The 24003-nt window shown below is 42.4% G+C and overlaps 1 protein-coding gene across 1 annotated transcript in view; it reads right to left on the bottom strand.

The window, feature by feature from the left end:
• Positions 1–17397: 17397 nt before the first annotated feature.
• CDC123 (cell division cycle 123) overlaps positions 17398–24003 on the bottom strand; it is a 33602-nt gene continuing 26996 nt past the window's right edge. The window contains exons 11-13 of the mRNA XM_015870198.3: positions 22693–22821; positions 20795–20932; positions 17398–20088 (exon numbers count right to left, since the gene is read on the bottom strand). Coding sequence (XP_015725684.2) covers positions 20062–20088; positions 20795–20932; positions 22693–22821 — 294 coding nt within the window. The 3' untranslated portion in view covers positions 17398–20061. The remainder of the gene's footprint in view (positions 20089–20794; positions 20933–22692; positions 22822–24003) is intronic.

Raw genomic sequence — 24003 nt, 5'->3', positions numbered from 1 at the left:
TCAGCTCACACTTGTACTGGGCCTGCATTTGCCCCAAGGACAGATAAAAGTTCCTCAGCCTCATGCATTATTACTGTTATGGTGTACACTAAGTTTTCACCTTCTCAAGCCTGACGTGTGTGTCTGAACCACCTGAACGTTGCACAGACACCACTCATTGCACTGAGACAGCCCAGAGCCCTCCCAGCTAAAGGAAAGGACTTAGTGTGTGTGTCTCCTCTCCTTCCACCAAGGAGAAACTTTGTCAGTCTCCAGCACCATCTCAGCACACTGATGGAGTCAAATAAGTGAAAAGTGGAGGAAAAAGAAATTAAATGACACAGGCAGAGGAAGAAGAGATAGAAAGCCATTCACTTGCCTGTGAAAGTAATCACTTTTTTCATTTAAGCAGAACACTCAGCTATCTTTTATATTGTTATTGGTAAAGTCCTCTTAGAAACTGGAAATTAATTTTTTTATCATCTCCTCATTTTCTGTCCTTCCCATTTGGAGACCATTTCTGTTTTCCTGTGTTTCTCTCAGAATTGAAATTAACTTGGCTCGTTTTGTTCTTTTCTTCCACAGACATTAACATCGCTGAATAATGAAGGGAAAAGCAGCTTCGTTAATTAACCACAGCCACTGCATTAAGTCCAGGCAGACACTGCGCTCACGTGCAAGGAAAGGCACTGTGCCATTGGACGATCAGCACATGAGACAGTATCTGGAGCTGCCCAAACTCATTCCAGATCAGAGCTGAAGTGTTTTAGTCCCTATCAAAGGGTACTGGAGAAATGGGACACACCTGTGTGAAAGGGAAATGAATACTCCCTTCAGCATGAGCTTGCACAAGTCCAAATTTTTGTTATTTTACATAAAACATGCTCTTGCCATGGGTTTAGGCCATGCCATAGTGCTTCCTGACCCTCAAACCCAAAATTCAGTGCATGTTTTAATGAAAGCATGAAGCTTTTCTCATCCCATGAGAGGCCAGCAGGACCACCCTGGGCTTTGCTCTGTGTTGAGCCCTTCTGCATAGAGGGTCAACATCTGAACTCAAAGCTATTTGTTGAGTGGATAGAGGGCAATGCAAGAGGCAGTCCTGATCAGAAGTCCACTCTTTGCTTGCAGAGTAGCCCCAGGCAAAGATGTGGTCTGTGGCATTGGGATGATCTGTTGGATCTAGGCTTATCTCATTCTTCAGTAAGCAAAGAGTGATGGAGTTGAACTAAAGTTGTCCACTGGCTGAATCAGTGATGTCTTTTTGCAAGCTACCCTCTATTTACACAACAAAATGAATTAGCAGTTGAGATGCCAAGCAAAGAAATGGTCCAATTTTGCAATTATAGTCTTGTCAAAAAATACCATTCACTTCCAGAGACAAAAGCAAAAGTTGCCAGTGTTTAGCAAAAGCTGATGTGTTTTGGAAAGTTTTAATGGATTTCCCAACTTCCAAGCCACCAGCATCAGCTGGTGTCATTCTTCCAGCTGTCCAAATCTGTGTCTACTGAGATGTGAGCAGACTGGGAGGAGAACTCCAGAAGATGAGTTATGTGGATTGGTTAAGAGAAGGTGGAATCTCATTTTTCAGAGCTCTATAGCTCTATCTATAGCTCAGCTGGAGAAATGTGTGTTCATCTAACTGACACAAGAGCCAAAGCCACTCAAAGGTTGCTACAGACCATTTAATCAAATAGCTGTTTCTGAGCCTTGCACCACAGTGCAGGTGGCTTTCTCCAATGGAACTGAACTTCATTTTGCTTTCTTTGAAAACTGATGTTCATTTTAGGCACATTCTTTTAATTAAATTTGCTTAGAAAGCAAGTATAGCCAGACTGCTTTACTGAACCCTGTTCCTTTCATTCAGCAGTACCGATTTTCCCCAGCACACTGAACCCCCACCAACATGGAGCTGCCAAATCCATTCCCAGCTCTCTGCTCTTTGTTTCACTCACCTCCTGCACCTGCACAGGGCTGGGAGCAGTGACTGCTGTGGTCAGTTTACTCTGCAAATACATTATCCTCAAACAGGTGCCCAAAAGAGTCTCCTCACCTTGATTTTATAGCATTTCCTATTAGAACATAGAAAACTCTGTCCTATTTGTCATCATAGCTCTTGTCTCATTTTATCCTTGCTTCATGCTTCTTGATAAGCAGCAGAATCCTCATTGTAGAGGTGGAGATAAGCAGTTGGACCGAACAACCACATCACTGATGTTTTGATCAGGTTGCATCTCAACTGCAACTCCTGCACCTTGTCACAGACTTTCACCTCAACAAATTTCAGTCTCCAGAATTAGGCTGATGTCTCTAACTAAAACAAAAGTCTGGTGTGAGAAACAGCTGAGAAGTTTAGCTGTGCAGACCCCACCATTGCCCCAAAGGTATTTCCAAGTGAAATTCAACCTGCGTTCCCACCCACTCACCATGCCCATAACTGACAACTTCCAGTTGCAGCCTCCTTCCTTCCACTCCCAAAATAAGCTGTGGTTTTTGGCTTTTATCTGCACATTGCATCTCCCAGAACATCCACTTGCTGACCTTCTCAGCAGCTTGGCCACTATTTCTTCCCTTGTGGCACATCTCTAGTGGGGCTGCGCAGCATTGGGCCATGTTTATGTGCTCCCAGCTGTTCTCAGATAAGATCTAATCAACACTCTGCAGACAGGAAAACACCATCTGGCTTGAGGTTTTACACTGCGCATCATCGTCTTCCTCTCTAAGCACTTACTTCCTTGAAGTTTCAATAACATCGTCCTTAGTGAACTCCATAGAGTTTGGCACTTCTTTCCACGTCACAGTTCTCCTTGTGGCAGGGCTCCCAGCTCAGGCTGGAATTAAATTAAATTATTCAATTAAATGAATGATATCTATATACGTATTTTTCCATGAGTTGCAGTTTAAAATATTTCCCATAGCATCAGTTCCTCTCATCTCCTGAGAAAGCTTATGCTGTGCTAAATGCGTTCTCATTAAGAAAAATAAAGATAGTATTTGCAACAGCATTTTGACTGTATCCATTCCACCCCAGGATGAACTTTGGATGCTGAGTATCCAGCTTCTGGCGGTAGATCTCAGGGTAAACCTGCCAGGAATACATGTGCAATCCCAATGACACTGCAATTATTTGTATGCTTAAAGAAATGAGAGGAGAGTGATGATGTCTGCAAGCACAGCTCTCATGTAAGCTGCTGTGGTCAAATCCTTCTTGTTTCAGGACCAGTGATGCGCTAAACTGCAGTGTGCAGACCCTTGGTAATGTCATACCTCCTTAGCCAGCTGATCACACACACCATGGGCCTGGTGCACTGCTTTTTACAGCTTTATTTAGCCCCAACTAAGAACCTGTGCCAAGGTCAAGTAGTAAGGAAGTGACAGAAAGGTTCATTACTCTGGAAAAGGAACCTTATCACAGATAGCCGTGGATCCATGAGTGGATGACACTAATGAGAACAAAACCCTGCAATTAGGTTGAGCTCATCCTGCTCTTGTGCAGCTGCTTCCACCTTTTGCTGACTCCTCTTGTTCCTGCAAAGGCAAACAGACCAAACAGACCAACATCATCAAGCATTGCAGGGACTGCCTGGAAAGATTCAGACCTCTTGGAGATTGTGTATTGTGTGCACAATACACACGATGTGCACTGACCCTTAGACTTTGGTTGCACTCACTAAGCAGTCAAGGCCATTGCCCTCCTGCCTTTGTGGTTACATGGAGCGCTCATGCTGTGGACGAAGGCCAAGAAAAACTACAACACATCTGCAGTTTTGCCTACAAGCCAAAGACCTGAACTCATCTCACCTATTCAAATGCATACACCAAGCATGGGCTTGCTGTCATGCTTAGGTCCAACCAACTTGCTCCTACACCCAGAAGTGGGATGGAGATGCCCATTGCTCAGCATCAACTGAATAGCAAAGCCAGAGTTGGCAATGGTAGAGATGACGCACCCATCTTCAGACTCACATTATTCTATGGTTCTATGACTAAGATTCTATGATTCTAGGACTTCTAGGACAGGGGACAGACTCTTTAGCAGAGTCTGTTGTGGTAGAACAAGGGGAAATGGTTTCAAACTAAAAGAGGGGAGATTTAGGTTGGATATAAGGAAGAAGTTTTTTACAGTAAGGGTGTCGAGGCACTAGAACAGGTTGCCTGGAGAGGAGGTAAATGCCCCATCCCTGGAGAAACTCAAGGTCAGGCTGAACAGGGCTCAAAGCAACCTGATCTGGCTGCAGGTGTCCCTGTTCATTGCAGAAGAGTTGGACTAGGAAGCCTTAAAGGATGAAAGGATTCTGTGATTCTATCGTGCTTCCACCCTCTGGCCTGCTGTGGTCAGGGCAGGTTAACCTGGTGGAGATCTCATGCAGTACCATTGTCAGGTGGTCTCAGATTATCAAAGCAAAGCAGATCTACCAAAGGCAATGAATTGAAAATCACAGCATGAAAGAGAGCACACCTAAGCCAGACCCTCTGCTAACACCCGAGCAGTACTGCCTCTTCCTTCAAGCCTCCATTATTCACATAAAGAGGTGGATGGGAAGAAATCTGTTTGACCCAGCCTCTCCAATCCTTAATTTATGTGCCAAATGGGAAAATGAAGCTTTCAGCAGGTTTTTATTAAAAAAAAAAAAAAAAAAAGAAAAAAAGAAAAGAAAAGAAAAAAAAAAAGGACCTGCTTTATTGAATGAAAAGCATTGCACTAGGAATGCCTGCTGTTCTGGAAGGGGCAACGTTGTTCTTGCTGCCACGTGTCCTATTAGAGTGCCTTGACCCAGGTCTCCCTGTACCCTGGGCTGCTCCGTGTTTGCCAGGGGCTGTTCAGACAAACAGCTCACTTCCAGGAACCAGCCTCACCAACAAGCCTGTAGCAGCCACATCCATGATGATTTCATAGAATCACAGAATATTAAGGTTGGAAAAGACCACTAAGATCATCCAGTCCAACCACCAACGCACCCAGCTCTGGCTCGTTTATTTTCCATTTTACCTCATAGAACAACAGCTCCTCCACCCTCCAATTCCATGCAACTTCTCCCTCTAATAAAGCCATCTTTATGCTGTATCCTATGGGGGGAAAAAGGTATTTCCTCTTCTTTCTTCGATTTGTTTCACCACTACCCCATTTACCTCCACATTGCCGTGAGAAAAATAGCAACAAAAAGCCTCCTCCCTCTGGGGAGTCTGGACTCAGGTAGAAAAGCCAGAGCATGAAGGGCATGCAGGTGTTTAAGCAATGGGAATGTTTTCCTTTCAGGAAGCAAATTTTATTCAGAGCCCCATAGAGTTGTCATTGTCAGGGAGAAATGGGTGCAAGTGCTGCTGATATGGAGATAGGTCTCATAGGGATCAGTGTGAGATCCTTTCTTTGTGAGGATCTACAAAGGTGAGGATCTCCTACAGAGTAGGAGAAGGGGCTAAAAATCTTAGATACAGAAAGATTCGTTAGCAACTGACTTTTTCATGTTGGTTTTTCTTTTCTTTTTCTTTCTTTTTTTTCCCTGTTGTCTTTCCAACTTCTCCTTAAGTTGAGTTTGTGGGGTTTATTCAGTTGGATTTGATCTTGAATCATAGAGTCCTTTGAGTTGGAAGGGACCTTTAAAGGTCATCTAGCCCAGTCCCCCTGCAGTGAACAGGGACATGTACAGCTAATGTCCTTTCCAACCTCAGTGCTTCTACAGTGCTGTGATTTATGGCATCAAAGGGGCATTAGCTTCCCTAAATCAAGGCAGCAAGTACAACAGGTGGTTTAATCCCAAGGAACTTCACATCAGACTTTGGTAAACACATTCAAGTTGCATGGAACGGTTCCCAGCATGGGCACTCAGTGTACCGAAAAACATGAAGGTGGCACCTCTGTGGAGGTCATCCATCATCCCTATGGAAGGTCAGTTTGAAGCCAGCACAGTGCGTCCCTGGTAGCAGTTCATGGGAGAGTTCAATGCTAAGTGAAAATACAGCTATTTCCAATGCGGCTTGGGGGTTCTCCTACAAGAGCAATGACCTAAAAAGAGGGAAATTGCTGAGATATCCAGAAGGTAAATTGGCAGTGCATTCTGAATATAGGCAATGTACAGAAACAAGAGATGGTCTGTGAAACATAATTACTAAAAAGGTGCTATTTGTAGGACAGAAGCCAGCATCTCTTCCATCCTGGGACACCCAGCCATGGTGCGGGCTTTCCTCTTTGCAACCCATCTGTACAGTGCTGTATGAACAGGAGCTGCACTGCAGCAAGGGGCTTGGACAGAGAGGGGGAAAGAGAAGTAAAAACAAAAACAACAGAAAACAACCTATCTGTAGGCTACGTCCATCCCACATAAACCCTATCACACTGAAAATGTGCGACAATAGCAGGACTAGGGGAAATGGTTTTAAGTTAAAAGAGGGAAGATTTAGGTTGGATGTTAGGGGAAGTTCTTAACTAGGAGAGTGGTTAGGTCCTAGAACAGGCTGCCCAGGGAGGTTGTGGATGCCCCGTCCTTGGAGGTGTTCAAGACCAGGTTGGACGAGGCCCTGAGCAACCTGATCTAGTAAAGGTGTATGTTTGGTGGCCCTGCCAGGCAGGGGGGTTGGAACTACATGATCCTTGAGGTCCCTTCCAACCCAGGTCATTCTGTGATTCAGTGATTCTGTGAAAATCTGCCAAAGCCCATCTGCCATGAGGTTCCCTCATACTTGTGCTTATCTCAATGTGACCCTCAAGCAGCTCCTGACAAATTCCTGCCATGGTGAGTCTCTTTGATCAGGCAGTTTCCAGCCTTGGCAAAATGAGTGCAAAGCTCAACTAAGCAATGATCAGTTTTCCTCCCACATTGCCCTGCCTGCAAGAGATGCTCCCTGAAGCATTCCATAAAGCATCAAAGTAGCAGTGTTTAAATCCCTCCTCCTTTGCTGCAATAGCTTCAAGAAACGTCACCCTAATTATGATGCTTCTGTGCTGAAATAGAATCACAAATGTTGGAAAGACCGCTAAGATCATCCAGTCCAACCATCAACCCTCCACCACACCCACTAACTAAATCCCTCAGTGCCACATCTACACGTTTCTTGAACACCTCCATGGACAAGTGACTCCTCCACCTCCCTGGGCAGCCTGTGCCAATTCCTCACCACCCTGACGATGCTGTCCTCTCTGGATTGCTTCATTCCCCCCCCACGGAACCAGCTGTGCATCTCCTGGCAACTCTTCAGGGTTTAAAGAAAGAAATGCATCATTTTTTTGACCAGCTCTTAAAAGTAGGAAGAAAATCAGGGGCAAAGGGATTTCTCTGCAAGGCAGGTGGCATTACATGTAAAAGATGATAACTATTTATGATATTATTATTATTACTATTATTATTAATTTTACCTAGACAAATTGAAAGCATGAGTGAACAGCTGCTGAAACACCCTGTCCATGTCCTTGGCATCCAAGGCACATCTCTGTGCAGACGCCCTGGGCTGCACCAGCATGGCCCAAAGCAGCACTGAGATAAGCATGGGTTCATCAAAGCCACCCTGCCTGCAACCTCCCCACTGCCGTGCAGCAAATCCTAAAGGAGTCACAGAGCTTGTACAGCAAAAGGCAGCTACTCAGACTACACACAGCCTGAGCTGTGCCGATTCATATCAGCATAGAACCTGTCTCTATTCTTTTGTCTGAATGAAGAAGGTATGTACTGAGAACTACACGTGTTCCTACTTTTGTATCTGAAGTCAAAGGGCAACCATTCTTGTTTGAGGAGAAAGTCTGAAGGCCGGCGAGCAGCTCTCAGTGCACAAAATCACTTTTTGTTCTTCCAGCCATCAGAAAACATCGTTTCTTCTCCCTTCCCTTGGCACAACTGAAAACCTGAATTAATTACTTGTGTTATCCACATGCCCCATCAAAAAGATGAAAAGCTCTTTTTCCCCTTTATTGTACACCGGGTGCCCAGCTCTTGCCACAGGGACAATACAACACCAAAACCCCACAGCTGTGCTGCCCATGCATTCATCAGAGCATGCTGCAGGAAAGCCTTTCTGCTGGTGCAGCACGCACAGCCACGTGCCTGCAGCCCCAGGTATTCTTTGCCCAACCGAGAACAATATTTCTTTCTGCCTCCCATTATGTATATAGAAGCTTTCTGAGGAATTATGATGCTTTAGCACCCCAAGGACTGTAACCGAGGCAGGAGTGAGACAGGAATATCCATTGTATTAGATGCTACTTAACTGAGAGCCTTTATAAAAGGAGTCATTGGGTTCTAAGTATCTAAAACCTGCGAGTGCTTTTGTGATTTAGCCCTTAATTCACAGAGAAAAGCAGCACAACTGGTGCAACGGCACAACACCGTGATGTTTGTATTAATTCCTATCATGCAGACAAAGATCACAGCCAGCTGAGAAGTTCTACGCTGTTGTTAAAACCGCATCCCTCAGCTGGTTGTGCACTGCTGCAAGCACATCTTCTCATCTTCCTATACCATCATTCCATCATTCCAGCTGATGGAGTAACAATAAGCACACAAAGGCATCACAGCCTGCACTGAGCCCCAGCTCCAGGGCACCTTCCTGTGCCTCAAACCCTATTTTCTTGCAGAGCTCTCTGTTGTCAACCATCCTGGTGGCTTCCATTGGCAGATCCCATAAAAGCAAGTGAGGGCATTGCTTGGCAAAAATGCTTCAGGTGGTTCTGCACAGAAGTGGTGCTCAGGACCCACCACAATCTGGCTCTGTACATTCAGCACAGCTTCACTGAGTGAAGGAGTATTTCAGGTTCAGATGGACTTCTGTGCTGCAGACCACCACAAAACATCTGTGCAGGCCCATGGGTGCCTTTCTTCTTCAGCTTTAATGGGTTTTCACAAGGATTATTAGCTTTTGTGCTTCCTTAAATGAATTGGCAAGCCCTAATGAGCTATGAATGCAATTTAATAAAGCTGACATTTGGAGGACGGAAATGGTTCTGTGGAAGGAAATGAATGAAGCCAGGAGGAGGGACGAAGGAGGGCAGAGAAATGTGTGGCCTCACAGCATGAAACAGCCAAGGCTGTACTTATGGAAGCTTGCAGAGCCTTCAGTCATACATCAGAAAGGCCCCCAAAGGAGAATCAGTTTCCCTGGGCTTGCTTTAGGCAACTACACTTAGCTGTGCTATGTATCCCCAAATATACTCCAGATTTAAGGGCTCCCATGCATGCTCCAAGACCTGGAACAGGGACGGTGTAGGTGTGCTTCTCAAACATGCTCAATATTGAAGCTAAGGGGAAGCAGACTGTGCCAAGAGAGGGGATTCCCACCATAACTGCTTGATGCCCTTGCTTGGATGTGAGCAGCTGCAGCGCTCAGCCCATACCTGCTATGTGCTTCTGTTGGAATGACAGACCCCTCTGGGATGCCCCAAATTCTGGAGTCCTCCACTGCAGAGCAATCTCAGACCCAATGTGCCCCTCTGCAGGCAGCATTTGGGCCAGCCTGCAGACAAGACAGCCCCAGCTAGGAGCTCCAGCAGCGCTGCTGAAAGAGGCAGAAAGAGGGCTAAAATACTTCCCCTTTGTGTATTTTCTCTGTCAAGCCCCTTCCTACACAGGACAGCCTGGTGGGATGGAGCTAATTGCTGAGCTATTACCTATTACCTGAGTAACCAGTATTACCACTCAGAGTATTACCACTGTTACTTGAGTATTATATTTACTGGTTCCTTCTGCTTCTTCTCTCATCCCTCTCTAAAGCTGAAGTTGGATCCGTGTACACCTCATTTGCCTGATCAAGCACAAATAGAAACATAGAATCAAAAAGGTTGGAAAACAGCGCTAAGCTCATCTAATGCACCTGTCGTCCCATCCCCACCATGCCCACTAACCACGTCCCTCAGTGCCACATCTACACCACCCAACCCCTGGGCAGCCCACGCCAATGCCTTACCACTCTTTCAGACAAGAAATTACTCCTAATACCCAACCTGAACCTCCCCTGGCAAAACATAAGATGCTGCTCCATAACTCAAATGAATCCCCTGGTCCCATCCTATTACATTGGGTTTGGCTTTGAATACTGAACCAGGAACAATCTTTGTAGCTCATTTTCCCTGATCTCAAAGACAGGTCAGTTCCTGGCATCTCCAGGCAGGCTGATGCCATCTCGAGGAGAGCCTCTATTCATAAATCAGATGACAACAACTTTAACACCAGGCAGCACAGGGCCATGCCAATCTGCTCCCTCCCTCCCTGACTCTCAGAGGAGGTGTGAGGTTTCTACAGAGGTTTCAGAAGCACCAGGGAGGGAACCTGCAATCTCCATTTCCCCAGATTCCTCTATTCAAGCAATAAGCTGTTGCATAAGGATGCAGAAAGCAAAACATACGTGTTCACAAACCATCTCCACCCACACACCCATACAGCACAGCAACAACACTCACACTGGAATGAAAAATCGCCTTTCATCACCTCAGAGACACATAATTACAAGTATATCGGTAATAGGGAATGTTTTCTTTCTCCTTTTTACTTATTTTTTATAGCAAAGCCTTGGACCTGGCATGGTATATTTCTGCTTTAAGTTTGCGCTTGACATTCAAGGAGTCTCACCATTAGAAGGCTTAGCTCAAAATCTTCAAATCCACCAATAGAAAGTGCACGGTGTCACTGTCTGTAACAGGTTACAGCTTAAAGGAAACCCTGTGTTTAACCTACGGACAAATATTGGTTGGGTCAAGATGATTGTCTCCCTCCTGAACCCTCCTTTTTAACCCCAGTGTTCCATGCTAGTAATTGCCTGTCTTTATTTTCTATTCCTCCTGAGCAGTCCCTTCCAAACCTAATAATAAATAACATTTGAATTTCAAACGAAGTTTACTGAAATCAAATATTGGACAGAATTCAGCATTAAGTCACTGGGAATCCAAAATCATTATCTTAATTTTCCCTAAAAGTATTATATTTGGTTTTGCCAGCAGGCACTATTAGGTAAATATTTACCAACAAAATGCAGATTCCTTTTGGATAGGTCTGAAAAAATTCATCCAAAAGGAAGATTAAAAAATTATTGGCTAGGAGCCAAACTCTACAAAATGTTCTCTAGAGGGAGAAATCAGCTTTCTCTGTGCTGTTACCATGCGTTAGTAACACACATTAAGAGCCTTTTGTGTTTCTGATTAATTGGTTTAACTTAAAGATGCCCTTCACTTTACTGATGACAGAATTGATATCTGAATCAGCAGCGTTGACTCTAACCAGGAGAAAACACGTGTTGGCTCTATGAAAGGAAACGTTTGTAGGAAGTATGCAGCCAGGATTATCTTGTTTAACAAGCTGTTGGAGGCTGGTGGAAAACTTATATGAAATATTATGGGCTACACACACAGACCTGAGGGCGGCGTGATGGATGCGACTCCATCCAGATGCATCTCCATTGAGATGCAAAATGCAAACCAACTTGTTGTGTGAATTCCTGACTGGTGCAGGGCTTGTATGATCACTGTCTGTCCTCACTTGTGGTCCAGCAGCTATTTTCTACCAGCTCTGACAGCTAAAAAAATCAAAGATATGAAATAATGGCATGTTTTGTGAAGAACAATGATTGGATAGAGGAAAGAAAGTCTGAAGTTCTTTCTCTTATAGGCTGTAGCCTTTATCTGTTCTGTTTGTCCTTCTGGCTGACCAGACAGCACGTGAGCTGTTGAGCCCATGAACAGCTCGAAATTATTATAATTAACCAGTTCAAGCTGAAGGCTGTCTCCTGCCTTGCCCGTGGCTGAGGACCATAAGAGGCTGAAAAAGAACAGATGTCCATGTAGAGGATATAAATCCTTCGGAAACAATACTTTGTGAGCCCTACCATTCAAAGAAACATTTATTGTATTTAGCCACAGAAAACCAGTGTTTCTTCTTGTTCCACAGCAGCCTCTTCAGGCTTAAGTCTTGGTGTAATATCACATCTGACATCAAGCCTCCTCCCCTTCCCAGCCTCAAGGAAGACTGAAAGACCACCTAAGGTAGCTTTTGTTGCTGGAGGACATCCCTACAGTGGGCACAGAGCATGAGGGACAGCCTCAGGGAATCAGAAGTCCTTGCTGAAAAGACCTCAGAAGAAAAGGCCATCACCTGTGCACACCACCACCAATGGGCTTCAGAGCCTTCAGCTGGTTAACACCATTCCAAAGAGAAACCTGTTTCTCTATCTATAAACATCAGGCGTGAGACTGATAGTCACACACAGCACTTGCAAGGTGTCTGGAATTACTCCAGTTAATTTATTTCAGGGCTGGGTCCTATTTTTCTCCCGTGTTAATTTTAAAGAGGGTTCTGCAACCATGAAGTCACCACATCCCTCATCTCCTGGCACATGAAAGCTGTGGGCTGACTAATTTATTAGTACCCCAGAAAATGAAGAACACTTCAAAATTTAGGTCTAGTGCAGATTTCCCTATAGAAACAAAAATAAATGAAGTATGTAAACAGCATCTGCAGCCATGTGCTCAAGGTAATAATTAGGGAGAATTATCTTTGGTGTATGCATTGAAACAACATAATTGAAGCTAAGAAATTATACGTCCATATTAGAGAGACACAGATAATCTGCTTGGAGCAACTATTTACATGGCTAGAAGAATCTCGAATCTCATGCTGAATTATTACCACAGTGAGTTTGCACTTAAATTCTAAGGAAAATGAGAACAAAATGCCTAAGTTTTACATTTTGCTTTATGTACAAAACTACCTTGAGTACTCAGTGTGGAGCAGCTGCCACCTTTTAGCAGTTCTCTGCTTTCTCCCTTGAGCTTGGACAGTGGAGAGCTGCAGCCATGTGGTGGGACTGCTTTCAATGCTCCTCAGATGTTCTCAGCTTTATAGAGAAGGTCCTTCTCCCTAGAAGACAGGGAAAGTAACCTGGGTAAACTGCTAAGCCTGATCTGGGGAGAGAAAGGAAAGAGGAGGCTCATTTACAATTACTTATATATTTGGAAAATCTCACAAGTCTGAGACTAAGCAGCAATTAGTGCTCATTGTTACTTGGCTTCAAGTCTTCTTTAGGAAGGTCACCAAAAACCAAGTCAAAAGTCCCCAGATCAACCTAAATTCTTTGAGTCTAATATTCCTGACAAACCTCAGACTCATTCAAAGGGGTTAAGAAAACACACATCGAACACACAGAATATCATCACCCGTAGCATTCCATAATTAAAACCAACCAGAAAATAATGCTTTTCTTTGTTGTTCGTTACTATGGATATCCAAAGAACACCAAATCCTTCAAAGCAATAAGCAAACACTTTAAGACAGAGGCCATCCAACACACTTCATTTTCTGCTCGCTCTCAAACACTGTCCCTTACCCAGATGTAGGTGAGAACAAAAAGTACCAGGTGAGTTTTCTTCCCCTTACTGTGAGATCTCCAAGCAAACAAATTCTATCATCAAGCCCACCAGGTCATTGTGCAGCTCAATGATGCCAATCACATGGTTTCTAGGAGACACTAATTGCTGTTCCCTGACATTGGCTTTCTTCACTACTTCACTTGTTCGCTGCCTTCTGACAAGGGAGAAAACCCAAATCCATCCCCAGTTGGAGCTGAATTTGCTCTACCCTTTACTCATCTCTAAGAGGGGCAGAACCACTGTGTCCTCAAAGGAGATGGAGGCGGCTACACACAAATAAGAGCACACCAAAAGCTTCCACCTGATGTCAATGAAATAAAGTGCAGATACAAGTGGGAAACGCTGAAATTTTCACCAGGTCCTGAAGAAGAAGCGAGGTGAATAAGGGTCTCAAGGAAGATCATACCAAGGCAATACGACTCCTGCAGGGTCCCCAGCCTCCTCACACTGCTCACTTTAGGGCTCAGAGTAGAATGACTTTCATCTGAGATCTCTCCATGCTCATCTTTGCTACACTCCAGCCAATTTCTTTTAGAAACAATGCTGACCTCAGTGCCACTCTCCTATTAGAAGATTCCCATCTTGTCTCTTCTAATGAGCTGTGTTTGCTTATTATAATCATCTTCCCTCCCTCTGGCCACTCTCCAACGACTGATATATTTCTTGAAATATCGTGCCTAAAATTGGGCACTGCAGTCCACCATCCCAAGATCAAACAACATGATCTCATTTCTTGTGTGCATCTCTCCTGCCAGCCCACAACAACACCTGCCTTTTTCCTCCCTGCAGCTTACTATTGCCTCACATTTAATGGTGTTTGCTGTAACTTATCCACTCCCACTGCTCTGCTGCTCTGCCAGCAATTTCCCCATTTTGTATCTGAATGTCTGATGCCTCCTTCTAAGAACAGCACTTTGCATTCATCTTTATCAAATTTCTGCCCATTCCATTTTGGAAAGAGTCCAGCAGAGGGCCACAAAGATGGTGAAGGGCCTGGATCTTCTCCCCTATGAAGAAAGGCTGAGTGAACTGGGTCTGTTTAGCCTTGAGGAAAGAAGACTGAGAGGGGACCTGATCCAGGTCTATAAATTTCTGAGGTGTGTGGGGCAAAATGGTGAGGCCAGACTCTTCAGCAGTGTGTGGAGACAGGACAAGGGGAAATGGGCAGAAACTGCAGCATAGGAAGTTCAGCACAAATGCACACAAGAACTTCTTTATGGTGAGGGTGACGGAGCACTGGAACAGGCTGCCCAGGGGGGTTTTGGGGTCTCCTTCTCTGGAGATATTCAAGACCTGCCTGGACACTGAGCTGTGTGACCTGGTGTAGGGAACCTGCTTTGGCAGAGGGTTGGACTCGATGATCCCTGGAGGTCCCTTCCAACCCCTACGATTCTCATTCAGTGATTCATTTCAGGCACTTTTTCCTGCACTTTACAGCTGTTTCAAACCCTGTTGCAACCCTCTGAAGCATCTCCATGCATTCTCAAGTTGATGACAACCATAATTTTTTTAATATGGGCTGTATCTGAAAATGCAGGCACCACAGTAAATTGCATAGTGGTCTCACTTCAAATACCCTCTGACCACATACCAGTAGCTATTCTGAGTGCAGTTTCTCTACCACGTTGTGATAATTTAATCCATTTCCTCCTTTTGCTCATCAGAAGAAAGTGAGGAGCAGAAAACATTAAATGCATCCGTTTTCTCAGAATCATTCATCATTTTTTCTCCATCCCCTCATCTTTTCACACTTAATCATGTGCTTCCCTTCCAATTTCTGTAGCTTCATTTTGACTGATCCTTAGAAGTCCTTGCTATGCTATTTTTCCTTCACGTTAGGAGATTGCTGCTGAGCCATTAAAAAGCAGCTCTCTTCTATTTCCTTATCCCACCCATCATCTTCCAAACTGACCGACTGAAACTACCTCCACAGGTCCTTATTCTGTTTCTCTTATTTCCCTCCTTTCTCAAGAGCATCAAATAACAACTGTGCAGACACTTAGCCCTGAACTACCTCTGACTTGAAGATTTTTAACCACTTCTAATCAGCCTGAATGTAATCCAAAATAGCTGAGTCTTGTACAGTTCCCCATACCTTCTGAAATACAAACTCTGTTCTCTTGAAATAAATACATTCACATGAGAAAACATGGAAAGAGTTATTTTCCCAACAGACACTGAAGTAGAAAATACTTCCCATTTCCACCAGGCTTCATTTGTCTATTAAATGTCTAAAGTCTCCATCTGACTACCTCATGGGTGGCCAACATTTTGGCTTGCCCAGGCAACAGTGAATAAAGAATTATCTTGGGCTGCATATAGGTAGGTCACTCTGAAACCAACACCTCCTATTTATTTCCATGGAAACTAAATCAGATACAGTGAGTGTAGTAACTCTGCTTGACAGAGAAAATTCTCAGCTACAAGACAGTATTTGCCAACAGAGCCAGCACCACTAGCACCAGCTATGACAACAGGCTGCATACCATGCTCGTCAAAACCTGCAGCAGCAGAGGTGAACTGCTGTTATCATCACTGCTGAAACACACCACTGCACTCACATCCATTGTTTGGCCTCCATAAAATGTTCAGAAAGCATCAATGAATGCCAATAGGCACGATTGCTTTTTTGGAATGAGAGAATTCAATGGCACGCCTTTGCTTCTCCCATGCTTTCATGTCAGACACCATTTTCTGCTGCCATCTGTCACACAGCAAGAAAATGTAATGGAATATTGTTGGGAAGGTTCAACCTCTACTGCCACACCAACATCCACCTCTGATGTTCTGGGCCAATATAATAAAATAGCAGGCATTACTTTAAAAGCTGCCCTTGTAAAATACATACAATAGAGAGAGCAACAAAAACAAAACTAACGGGATATGTAGCCTTGTTTTTGTGAAACTAATGCATCAGTTTGATCCAATGGCAGGGATTGCAATTCTAAGTGAGTTCTCAAGGTGCTTATCAGAGGTTTACTCTTCCTGTACTTTATTCTTTACAACAGTTGCTTACAAACCTACATACTTCCAAAAGCGATGGTGCAAATAAGGCATGGAGTGATGGTGCAAATAAGGCATGGCTGTGAAGCCATGAAGTATGAAAATCATACCATTATTTGCCATGCCTTAAGTTAGCACTGCAGCTGTGCCCTGGTTTCAGCCCAGGTAGTTCTGATTGCACACTGATGTTTGGTGGTTGTGAGCAATGGGTGCACACTTGGCCACACAAGGGGAAGAGCCACCTCCAGGGGGAAGGCTGTGTTGTGAGCCATGTCAGGCCACATATGGCCCATGGATTGGACGTCAGACTCTGTTGTGGGACCATCTAGTTTCCCCAGCCTTGGAAACACTGACACGCACACTTCAACATCATGCCTCATCCTTCTTGAATGAACTGCATGCCTCTTTGTTCCAGTTTGTCTTCCAAAAATCTCTGCCATGCCCACTAACCTGACTTTTGAGGTATCCTGAGATCCTCTCGTATATTATCCATACTGCTGTAAAGGTATTTTAGTCCAGTATGTTTCTTCATTCTCTCTCCTGCCTCTTAAGTCTCAGCTCCAGTGAGTAACTTATTTACATCAATGAAATACAGCAGTCTGTCAGGACCAAGTTCCATGCCAGAACCACAGGCAAAAGCTAGATCCTTCACTTCAGGAGACAGGAACCCACATTCAGAGACCCTGGTTGATATAAGACAGAAAGCAAAAATTTAAGCCCCACTCCAGCACCCGGACATGAGCCCTGAAGATTACAAATATCAGGTACTGACTGTTATTTCTCTTGACAGAAATGTTGTTCAGAAAGAATCCAAAGTCTCTCCTGAATGTTTATTTGTAACTAGCATAAATTCTCTCCCACAGAGCAAGGTTCTGAGAAGTCAGCATTTCTGACCAACCAACCTTTCCCCACAACCTGCCAAAATACACTGCTGGAAAATGCCTCATCAGCTATTCAGAGGACCTCAGGGTAGGCAAAACACTCTCAGTGCCCAGGGAACACATTGCTATGATAGTTAACACACCAAAATAAAGCAAGTTTTCAAAAGAAAAACAGAAAAACCCGAACAACCATAGTATCTTAGCACAGTGCTAATCCTTTTATTATTATAAAAATCTGTAATTACATATTGTTGCTTAAGGACTCTGTACCTTTGAGAAAGCTTCGAGACTGCACACAGTAAGCCAGCTATGGCAAGAAATCATTTTAATTCCTTAAAATTCAAGGATGGCCACAAGTTAAAGCAGACTTTATCTTTACAGAGGTCATCAAGTTCAAAGACACTGTGAATTCAACATCCAGGCAAACTTCTGTTGTTAAGACAGCTAAGCCTCCAGATATCAGCATTATAAAGTATCTGACACAAACCACACGTCCTATTGTCTCTCCCTGTATTATACTTTAAAGCCCCACCTTCTCTTAAACAGAGATACATATTTTAACACAGTACAATTTCCTCAAGTGACAGATTCACCATCCAAACACAAACTGAGTAGCATAACTCTCACCTCTGGGGTTAAAATTATTTGCTGGCTGCCAAGCTGATTTGTGCAATTACATTCACTGACAGTTATCCCTCTGTTCTCCAACTATTCAACACTTCAGAACCAGGACAGTTTGTAAGAGCTAAACTAACTGAAGCCCACACAAAAGTATCAGGAAGTGCTTCTAGGCAGCTTTGTGCCACGCTGTCACCCACCTCCACACTACCACCCATCTGCTTTTGAACCCTTTCATGTGGCAACAGTCTCATGAAAGCCTTTAACTGCAACTGTTTGTCTGCAGTGCTTAAATGAACACCTGAACTGACTCACTGGGTACCTTTTCTCTGGCCAGCACTACACCCTCGACATCAGCTAAGTGCAAGCACTTAAGAATAAGATGCATTAAATTTCTAGCTAGGAATGTCAAATGAAATTATGAGGATTAACAAACCATACAGTGTAACAGGATTCCAACAAGTGCTATTCATTTACTGAAACTCAGAGCTGAGGAAAAATTATTATCCTATTTTTAGGATCCTTTTCAGCCGTAATAGAGCACTGCTCAGAAAATTAAGTCAGAACATCTCTTTTTAAGGGGAAACAAGTCGACAGAGAGAGAGGAGTTTTTGAATTAAGATCAGTATTATCCATGATGCTGCTTATTCTAATCTTAACTTTCACTCAAAATATTATGTTGGTAGTCAAAAAGATGAGGACAGCACTGGAAAAGAGCCAACTGAGTAGAACTGTACTGAACTAAGCCACTACATGCTAATAATACTTACGGGGTCATTGGAATCCTGATTCCCACTATTCATCTAAGAGATTAAATACCACAACCATTGGCTGTGAAATAATGAAGACTTTTCTCTGATACTTCTTGCTTAACCACAGTCCTCCTGCACTGCTTCCTTTTATGGCTCTTAACTAAGGCCAGAGGAAGTTTAAGTTCCTGTAACTAGAAATAAAGGTAGTTATCAGTGTTTGGTAGCTTGGTTGAGCAATCTGTTAATTCAGACTGGTCATCTCTTAGCATAGGGGAGAAAAACAAACTGCTCAGGCTGGAAACAAGCAAAGCTATTTCGGGACACACATCCTAGGCCAGTGTTCAGTTCCACTGGGATTTGTTCTACAAGAGCTGAACTATAAACTCGGAGCACTGAAAAGAAAAACATCATGCCAGCATGTTTAAGAGTTCTGCATTATAATCAGTTCATTTGAGGATGCTATTTTCAAGAGGAATAATAAACTCAAGATGTAAAGGACTGTTAAAGGCTATTACTGCAGTTTACTCAGCTATAGGGATGCTTCAGAATACACAGGGAAATAGCATCCATCTAATTTGTGCACTAAAAGTTATGGAGAAGGAGATTCCACTGCTTGAGAGTGAGAGAGTAGGGAAGATTCTCTGCAGATTACAAGAGCTGTAAATCTGTGATGCTTAATGAATTATATTTGGTAGAACTGGACTCTTATTCCACATCATCTTTAATCAAACTTCTCACTCAAAACTGAAGCTAAATAGTGACAGTAAGAAGTCATTTACCATCTAAACTCAGGTTTAACATCTAAGAACAGATGATAACTGAGCACCACATCAACTTGCCAGCAAAACCAAGGCAAGAAACATGAATAACTTCATATAAACACACAAAAGAAATGAGACTGAGTCCACATAAAATTACAGGTTCATGTTATGTTTAACTATTTATATTAAAGCCAAAACTGATACCTGGTGGATAACGTTAACAATAAGTTTCAAGAAAGCTTTAGTAGTTACATCTGTTCCATGAAATGAAGGAAGCAACAGCCTTCACAATGAATTTTTTCCTTGTAACCACTCTGTATTTTAAGCAAGACAGTGTCTAAATTCAGAGAACTCCTGATGTTTTCACTGCAGAATTAAATGCTGTCATATTTGTGACCAAAGAGTCCAAAGGCATATTTCAATAGCATTCATTTTCACATTATATGATATGAAGGCAGTCAGTTGCCTCAGATTGTTGCTTGCATCACTGTACCATGGCCTTTAAGCTGGAATCCAAGGAGATCTCACCCTGATCCTCCATGTCTCCATGAAGAAGCTTTCTACACTGTTACATAAACCAATAGATATACAAAGATGAACAGCTCTTCAGTTCTTTTGTTGACTATAAAAGACAGTTTTTCTTTAGCTTAATAGTTGACCTAAACATAACTTTTTCTTCATTTCTTGACTGAATTGTTCCACAATTCATTGCAATGCTTCTTGATATCTCAGTCATCATCTTGCTGATTTCTTTTCTGTCAAAAGAAAGTTCACAATGTTAGGATACAGTTATGTGAAGCAAGAGCAGTAATATACCACACGAATATCCAAGATAAAATGGGTATCAGACAATGACCATGTCTCTAAGCTAATTTTGGAAGATATAAGAGAATGTTTCCAGTGATAACAGCGCTCTTGCTCATCCCAAACTACCGCATTTTATTTTCAGCAAAGAATAAGATTTGCACCCTCACCCTCAGTTAACTAACTGTTAGAAGTCAGTAGTCAGGATGAAGGCGATCTGCCTTCTCTCCCCACACTTTCTTGTCACTGTTGTTAAAGGAAAAACAGAATTGCATTTTTCCTAATATATTTATCTTGTAACTTCTAAAGAAGTTCTTAGATGCATCAACTTCAGCTATTAAAAAAAAAAACACATTTCCATTTAGACTACATTTGTATTTACATTTCAATAAGAAAAAACCCACAAGGTTCTTGAGAATGATTCGTCAAACTACACTCATTGCTTCCCCTAAAGATAACATTAATTAAATGAAGCAAGATCAAAAAGAAAGCTTGCTCTTCATCAATAAAAGAAAATACACGCACGCATACATAAAATGTATGGGTGGCTTCAATTATGCACATATGTAACCTGTGCTAATTACAAAAGCAGTTGCAGGCACTTAAATGTTACCACTTTACAGGGATAGTAAGTCAAAATGTTCTGGTACTTCTTACCAGCTTAAGGAAGTCAATTAATTTGTGAACATCCTCTCCTGTAGACAGGTCCACAAAATCTTTCGGCAGTCGATAACTCAGGTATGGGCTGGGCTGGACAGTAACTTGACTGTTTGTACAACGGAAAACTGGACAGTCCTTCAGCAAAGGATGATGGATAATACAAAAAGTGTCCATGAGTAAAACCAGGAAAATCATTTGAACTCCTCCATTATAGTGCCTGAGTCACCTTGCAGAAGAGCTTATTTAGCATTCAATCAACTAACCTTGCACTTTTTAACAGTTTAATATTTTGTCATGAAAAACTGTACAATTAAAAGCAAGAGTTAAAATGTTACTAACAGTCAAATACGTTCATTTCCTCACTTCAAAGCTTAAAAAAAATGAAACACTGTAGAAATGTGTTTAATGTTTATATTTATAATGGTGCCATAGCAATGGAGCTATCAGGAAATCCACGTGACTGTGTGTAAAAGAAAAAGTTTACAGTAATTCCTCTAAGCCCCTGTTAATACGTTCTTTCCTTAAATCCATGTTTGCATTATCAAATCTATGATCTAAGCTTTCTGACCAACTTATTAATGGAAGGTAAAAAATACCACTATACAACATTCAGAAGTATCTCTCAACTCTCAAGTCCAGCAACAGGTTTAACTTAAATATATAATACATTAAATTGAAATTTATATTAAGATACTCTAGAACTGACAAGCAACACAATTGCTAATTGCATGGCAGTGGGTAATTTCATTTTAAAGGAAGCTCAGTAACTTTACAACAGATTTTATTACACGGATGCACTCCAGCATGAAAAGTAATTCCACTTTTCATTCAGGCTTACACCAGGAAAATCATATAAAACATTTGGCACTCAGAAAAATAAATCAACAAAACAAAATTCAGGGGCTGCATGCGAAGCTGGGACTGGGAACGTGCTTTAATATGGGAGATGTAACTCCTAGCAGAGGAGCTGGCTGGATTTTCATGAGACTAGGAGAAAATAGTACAGTTTATTTCCCTTTCAATGTGTTACAAAAATGGTGATGGAACTAAAGCAAAGCTCAAATAAGCTCAATAATGTCACTTTGGTATGGTTACAAAGAGAAGCCCACAGCATCTGACTGGCCATCTCTCAAACAAATAGCAAGTACTTCACAAGATCAAGTAATGCATTACGTTTCTCCCTTCTATCCAGCCACTCAAGAACCCATTTAGATGTGAGGACTCGTCTCAGTCACACAATAACGAAGAAGCTGGAGAGCAAATAAAAGATTCTTCCTCTCTCCGAATTAATGGGAAGTTATTTGTTTTCACACAGAGAATGCAGCTTGGAACAGGGATTAAAAAAAAAAGCATTGCTCTGCAAGTCCAGTGAGTGCAACCAAAGGACAAAGCGTCCCAGAGAGCATTCAGTATCAAAAAGGCACAGAAGTTAAGCTGCTTCTTGTTTCCCACCAAACACATACCTAGAACTTGGGGAGATTATACAACAGATACCAGAAACAACACAGAACTTCAAGCAAGTAAACAGAAAAGCAACAGATTTTAAAAGAAATTGAAAAGAATGGAAGAAATTTAAAATGCGTTAGAACTGAGTAAAAGCAAGTTTTTCAGGGCATCTTCCCCAGAATGAGGTCAAAACTGCAATATCAGCTTGTATGGTTCGAGCTACAAATCCCCCTGTAGGTATTTAATACTAGCAGGTGCTACTTATTGAGATAAACTACTGCCAGAAAGATAGATTGACTCTACTCACAAAGAGTTTACATTTCAAGAGCTGAGGACATTCATTTACTTTGGTGGGACCAGCACCATAATTCAGTTGTGAAAAAAGAAGGAGCAGAGGCCATAATGCCTTCTGGAATTGCTAGCCAGCTTCCCCAGCAGCAGAGCTGTACCTGTTCTGTTGCTTCTCCTTCACTCTGGTCACCTTTCAGATTTCTCCCAGAGGTCAGTTCATCCCACGTAAACAGCAGTGAGTCTGTTACTTCTCCAAATGGATTAAAATCTATTAACCAAATCTTACCCTGCAACGTAACAACAGAGGAATTAAAACAAGTCACATAGTTTTAAATGAATCCAGAACACACATGCACTTATATTACTGTAACATGCCTGGTCTTTAGAGACAAAAACAGATGTCAGAACTGAAAGCATCAGTTCTTACAGTCTGAAAATATTGTAATATACTTTATATTAGGCAAACAGTTTTTTAAAAAGGCTCTGACAATGTTTTTATCATTACTATTATTATTTTAGGCAGAAGATCAGACAGCTCAAATAAGCTGAATCCATCTCTACACAGTGTGCAGTTCTATGCAAGGGTGAAACCACAGAAGGCCCCCACGATCCCCGGACAGCATGAACAAGGAAGAGAAAAAAAATATAAAGAAATGAAACCCAGGTATTTTGCTTTCTATCAAAAGCCACCCTGCCACTCCTATACTTTCAGCAGCCTAAAAGGATTGCTGTTCTTGTTCTCAGAAGGGATTGTAGAACAGTACAGAGCAAGGTCTGAAATATGCTGGTGGAGATCATGAAAGCTGAAAGATGCTGCATAGACATAGATTAAATATATATAGATCATTATTTTTAATATAACCCTTAGTAGTCCTGACTAATTTCTCCTGCCATATTTTTAACATATTCATATGTCAGATAGTTCTGGTAGTGTGCACAAGAGCGTGCCTACTTTACAACTGAAGAATGTAAGCAGAGAGACTGACATGACTTATTAAAGGTTAACAGAAGTCTGCCAAGGAGCAAGAAAGAATTTGTGTTCCTCGAGCCATCTCAAGATGCCCTGTGCTGAAGCTGTACCTCTTCTTACCCAAGGAAGTGTCATCTAATAAAACAAAAACTTCATAATGAAATATGAATGCGGGTGGTACTGAGAACAAGCAGAACACCTGCCACATACAGAAGAAAGCAGATCTACCAAACAGCGAGATGAAGGTTTCTGAAACATCAGTGGGGATGAAAGGATTTACTTTGTTGATCAAAGACCAAATGGAAGTGGAAATCACACCCGAGAACCGTGCAGTTACTAAAAAGTTTTGCTTTCATTTGCTCCCTCTCCTTCCTGAATGATCTTCTGTCTTTAAAAGATCCTTCCTATCTTGATGCAAACTTCAATGTTTCTTTAGCTACTATACTACAGCCATCTGTTTTCTAACACGTAGATTCCTTTGAAGCCTTCAGTCATAGAG

Source organism: Coturnix japonica, chromosome 1, assembly GCF_054131305.1.
Source record: "Coturnix japonica strain WE chromosome 1, WE-NBRP24, whole genome shotgun sequence".
Taxonomy (NCBI): domain Eukaryota; kingdom Metazoa; phylum Chordata; class Aves; order Galliformes; family Phasianidae; genus Coturnix; species Coturnix japonica.
This window is presented reverse-complemented; position numbering and strand designations above follow the sequence as displayed.